The 6000-nt window shown below is 36.5% G+C and overlaps 1 protein-coding gene across 1 annotated transcript in view; it reads left to right on the top strand.

The window, feature by feature from the left end:
• The window catches only part of trabd2a (TraB domain containing 2A), a 58305-nt gene that overhangs the window by 49078 nt on the left and 3227 nt on the right, over positions 1 to 6000 (top strand). The window contains exons 5-6 of the mRNA XM_077542763.1: positions 979 to 1069; positions 4243 to 4515. Coding sequence (XP_077398889.1) covers positions 979 to 1069; positions 4243 to 4515 — 364 coding nt within the window. The remainder of the gene's footprint in view (positions 1 to 978; positions 1070 to 4242; positions 4516 to 6000) is intronic.

Here is a 6000-nt window from a genome sequence, read left to right on the forward strand (position 1 = left end):
TTTCCGGCACTGAGCGCAGCATTCTAGGACGTCTCGTTACATTAACATCAGCGCCGATCCCACCTGAAATACACATTAAGGCCTCGGACAAACATGACAGAATTGACGGTTCCAATCCACGAATTAGCATGTCCTTACTTTTTGTGTCAGTGTGTGTGTGTGTGTGTGTGTCGCCCCTTTGAAGTTTGGAAACCCGCCCACCCTTCTGAAGCTGGACTTTTGTGCCGAACAGCTCCATTTGTCCCACCTTAATCCCCTGACGTAAACGCACATGAATCACATTGAGATGTTTCTAAACGCGGGCCGGCTCGCTCCGCTTTCCAACTTCTAAAAGAATGTCAAACGGGGCTACCGGCTATTCCATTAGCGCGACTCAATGAAAACACTGTGAAGCTGTGCCAATGAAATTGAAAATGCTGTCAAAATGACAATAAAATAAGGAGAAGTCCGTGCGAATAAATGAGCCGAAAAGTTCATTTTAGAACTGGGAGATAGTATCATGGCACCAATAGTGCATCTTGGCCCAGCCGCTCTCTGCCATTAGCTGTGGGTGAGATTAAAGTGCCGGGGGTCTCATTGTTCGCACCGCTCTATGGTGCCACGGCTGAGCAGGCCCGAACAATAGCTCCCGGCTCCCCTTTGTCACAAGCGGGCTAAGAATGGAGACCTCTTGACACGGCAACCTGAAGCCTCAATGGTCCCACTTCACCTAGCAGAGAGGGTCAGTTAAAAGACAGAAGCAGGGGAAGTTAGCGATAAGGAAGAGCCGGTACGAAAAAAAAAAAAAAAGCACCGGTACGGGTGGTGGTACGGGGAAGGGTATTAAGACAAGGATGGCCTGATCCGAAAAGGCATAACAAAGCAGCGTAAACTTGCAGAAGAGAGAAAACAAAAGTGTGGAGAGTTGAAATAAAGGAAATGATTATGTAAAGCAATAAATAAATAACTTTAAAAAATATATATATTTTTTGTTTGCAGGTCACTTCCTGGGTAACAATACGGTAATTGATGTGCTTCGTCGCCAGGGATACGAGGTTGAGCACACCCCTGCCGGGCAGCCCATAAACAGGTATATTACACCACCTGTCATACGTATACATTAGTGGTGCAAAAGTCAGTTTGGATCGGATCGCGGATTTGAGTCACATCGGATCGTTTTTAAAAAAAGCAAAAAAAAAAAAAAAAAGGAGAGAAATAGTGCTTTGTCTTCATTTTTTTTTGTAAAATGATTTTTCCATATAAAAAAATTATAGCCGTTCAGGATTTATTATGTGTCATTTCCGGGGTTTCCTCTTTTTTGGACATTTTGAATGTTTTCTTTTCTGCCTTTTTAAAATTATTATTATTGTTAATCCATTTTCTGACTTTTTTTTATGGTAATTGTATGCCTTTCTTTTGTATTTGGACATTTTTGGACATCTTTTCTGCCTTTTTATTCAATTGTCTTATAATTTTGGAAATTTGGTGAAAATTTTATGGTAATTTTTTTTGCTTTTCTTCTCCCTTTTTGGACCTTTTATGATTACTTTTTGGACATTTTTAGGTAATTTTTAAAAAACATTTTCATCTTTTTATGACAAAAATTTTTGGGGGACTGATATTTTTGGGGGAATATTTAATTATTATTGTTTTATCTAAAGCATTAAATGGAACCCTGACTGTAATGACAAGTTTGCTCTATATTATGTATTTGGTTGTTACTAACATAAATATGAAATACTCAACTTTAAGCGCAATATGAGGCAGAAACATTCTTATTTTATTCATAATCCATGTTTAAAATAACACGTTGCTTAAATTTGCGTTCCAATCATCTAAACGGCTAAGTTTGACATTTTGAGGTGAATGTTTTTCTTTTTCAATGGGAAAAGGTGCTTTATAAAATAAATGTAGTAATAATAATAATAATGAAAACACCTCAACATGCAATTTAAGGCGCATTCCCTTCCTTTAAACATGGAAAGTTAATTACAAAATAGCCTTGGTCCAAAATATTGAAAAATAATTAAACTCAAACTCATTTACATCTTACCAGCCAGACACTCGTTGGTAATGCTAACTGCTAGCCGCTAGCCACTTAGGTCGGAGACTTCTGCTGTGTCGTACAATGACGGCGTAATTAATTGTCGGTTCCCTAAATTTGCGATTAAACATGAGTTCGTCTGATGTTAGTTGCAACCACAATGACAATTATATACGATAAAGAAATCCTAAATGTCTAAAAGAAAGTCAAGCTAGGCATCGTTAGCTCCAGTTAGCTTGTTACATTGAGTAGTAGACAGGCAGACAAAGACACAACCAACATAAAAGCATGTATCTGTAAAACATCATGTTTTATCACTTAAACAAGTTTCAGGTTCCTGCCAGTAATATTTCTTCCAACATTTGCTGCTGACTGACCTCCAAATCGGAAATCATTTTTAACATTCGCGCAACTTCATAGCCGCGTTGTGCTCATCACCTGACCTGAAACAGATGTTCGGGAAGACTTCAAAATGTGTTGCCTGCAAATAATCACATCACAGCCGCAGGCAGTTATCCCACTGATTAATTCTCATTTCTTCCAGTACGCGCTTCCTCCGTATGTCTAAAAACATGACTAGTTGTGTCATGGCTTTCCTCGAGTCGGAATTTATCTGTTCTGGAGAGTTAACGCGCATGAATCATCAATCTACAAAAAAGTTTTATGCTTTTATAAACAGTCGGATAGGAAAAATGAAAGAAAAAAAATCAGACCAGAGTGAGGGCCTTATGTGCACAGTGTCTGGAGAGTTTTACTTTATTCAAAGAGTGTCTGTGGCGCCTTAAAAATTCTGCATCTCCTGTATGTAATAATAAATTAAAATGTAAATAGTTTTAGTTATTTTTATCCATTTGTATTAAAGCAGTAGTCACAAAAATAAGTTGTTTTTCAAATTTCTGTTGCATTAAGTTAAATGTAATGTTTTTTCCACTATAAAATATATAAGCAAAAAATAAAATAAAATCAGATTCATGTGTTTTAACTCATTCACTGCCATTGACGGCTATAGACGTCAAAAATTCATTTAAACTATTTCTACTACTTTAACATTTTTTCCCCATTTTTGTTAACAAGAGTAGGAAAACCTAGTGTTTTTTTTATATTGTATTAGAACAGATATAAAATGTGTGATTAATCGTGAGTTAACTAGTGAAGTCATGCGATTAATTACGATAAATTTTTAATCATCTTTCTTTAAAAAAAAAGAAGAAAAGAGATTATGAAAAAAAAGAAAAGATTATTAAAAAATTAGGGACATCAGGCGAAATTTGAATTGACCAACCAAATAAAATATATTTTTTCAAGTTTTTCATACACTTATTAATTAACATAAAAGTGGACAAATAGGGTTACTAAATACAACTGTGGTTGCATCATTTAGATCATTGATAGTCAACTAGTCGACATGAGTGTTTTATGTTGGACATTAGTGACAGGTACAGTACATTTTTCTTCCCAAATTCAGAGCAATTAGTATTTGGAACATGAAGCAACTTGTGGACTTTTTGTTCATCATAAATTACAATTAGTCACCAGTCTGCGCAAATACATAGACTTTTTTTTTTTATCACATTGTTTACTGCTAAAACTGTGTTGTAGTGACTCCTTTACACAACGTTGTATGTAAAAATAAAGCATAAATATGTCGACATATTTAATGCTTCTTAATGCCATTCAAGGCCTTATTTTTTAGCGAAACCCATTGAATGTATTTTAATGCATTTTAATGAGCCACGGAAACCCTGATAATGAATCTAAAAATCAAACACAGACATTATGATATAAAATACTGGGCATAACTTAAATTTCTAGCTAATGCATCATTCTCACAGGCAAAATTCAGGTGTTTTGCTTAGTCACGGCCCACAAGCTGCGCTAATGTACACATTCAAACCAAATGAAGCCAATTTGGCTCATATGGAACGAGGGGCAGGTGTCTTTGGGATTGGTTCTAAGGGTGTGTTGAAAAATTACTATTTATAGTCCACCTCATAAACTGTACCACCACTATGACTACACAGACCACCTATGAAGTGTTGTGGAAATGCTCGACTTACCATAGCATCCCACTCTGTTGTGTGGCATCGCATACCATGAAGGAAGCTATCACAGAAAAAGATCTTGGGAAAGGATGGAGGAAGCCATCAATTATAACACGGAAATCAAGATGGAGGAATGTCAACAATATTTCACCTTATCTGTGTTTATCAACCATTTAGGAGATCATCATCCAGATCAGATTCGACTGAGCCGGAGGACCAGCATGACGAGTCCTCTTTCCTGGAGCCCTTTTTTCACGAACTCACAGAAAGGGAGCAGGATCAGGGGCGTTTCCTGGAGGACGGCCGGCTGAGCCGCATGCTTCTGCCTCCGGATAGTCTGGAACTGCTGGAGAAAGCGGAGAAGAAGATGCTGAAGAAGAAAAGGAGAAACAAGCAGAAGAAACAGCGGCACAGGCATTTTAATGATCTCTGGGTCCGCATAGAAGAGAGGTAAGATTCATATATATATACAGTATATATGAATAAATTTGTTTTTATATTTAAATTTTTTTAACACTCAATCAACGTTCGCCTTGCACCGTGTTGTCATCCATGTCCAACATTAAATGCTTATGCCATCTACTGGCAGAAAAATGACCTCAACACAAATCAAGTTCTCTTTTTTTAACAGTACAGTACAGTACATCTTTTTAACTTAAACTTCAAACAACTTTATGAATTACTATGAAATTACTGTATCAATGAACTAAAATACATTTGTATTCGGTTAACATTTTTTTCCACTTTTATGTTAACAAGAGTATGAAAAACTGGGGGGAGGGGAAATATTTTATTATACATTTCGAACAGATATAAAATTGAGTTGATTTAACTTTCCTTCAACTCCACAATTTTTTTTAATGCTCAATCAACGCCCGCCCCTTGCACTGTGTTGTCATCCATGTCCAACATTAAATGCTTATGCCATCTACTGGCAGAAAAATGACCTGAACACAAATCAAGTTCTCACACTTTTTTTTTTTGAACAGCACAGTACATCTTTTTAACTTAAACTTCAAACAACTTTATGAATTATTATGAAACGACTGTATCAATGAACTAAAAGATATTTGTATTAGGTCAACATATTTTTCCACTTTTATGTTAACAATAGTATGAAAAACTGGGGGAAAAAATATCTTATTATACATTTAGAACAGATATAAAATCGAGTTAATTTAACTTTCCTTTAACTCCACAATTTTTTTTTATACTCAATCAACGCCCGCCCCTTGCACTGTGTTGTCATCCATGTCCAACATTAAATGCTTATGCCATCTACTGGCAGAAAAATGACCACACAACACACAAATCAAGTTCTCACACTTTTTTTTTTTTTGAACAGCACAGTACATCTTTTTAACTTAAACATCAAACAACTTTATGAATTATTATGAAACAACTGTATCAATGAACTTAAAGATATTTGTATTAGGTCAACATATTTTTCCACTTTTATGTTAACAAGAGTATGAAGAACTGGGGGAAAATAAAATATTTTATTATACATTTAGAACAGATCTAAAATGTACATCCTATCCCCCACCCTTGTTAGCCTGTAGAACAAAACCGACACTTCCTGCTGTGATGCTAGAGGCTCAAACCGGCAACATATCATATCACCATATACTTTATGCACTCCAAACACACTCTAGCTGAACACACATGCCCTGCAGTGACAAATAAGTCCGGTCTAGTTCCTCACTGGTATAGGTGACTTAAAGGTGAAAATAGCTGCCTGGGAATTCCTGGGCAGAATCCGGTTTTGGTCTCTCTGTGGCTTCAGGCGGGGACTAACCGGACAACGAAACAAGCTCACCTTTCAGATGAAAACGAGACCACCACTGCACAGGTGTGGTCCACCAATATTTTGTGAGTGGTTAGCCATGTGGCCACCAAGTTAATTTGCTGACATTCTATCCAGCAATTTATCAT

This window comes from Vanacampus margaritifer, chromosome 14, assembly GCF_051991255.1.
Source record: "Vanacampus margaritifer isolate UIUO_Vmar chromosome 14, RoL_Vmar_1.0, whole genome shotgun sequence".
NCBI lineage: Eukaryota > Metazoa > Chordata > Actinopteri > Syngnathiformes > Syngnathidae > Vanacampus > Vanacampus margaritifer.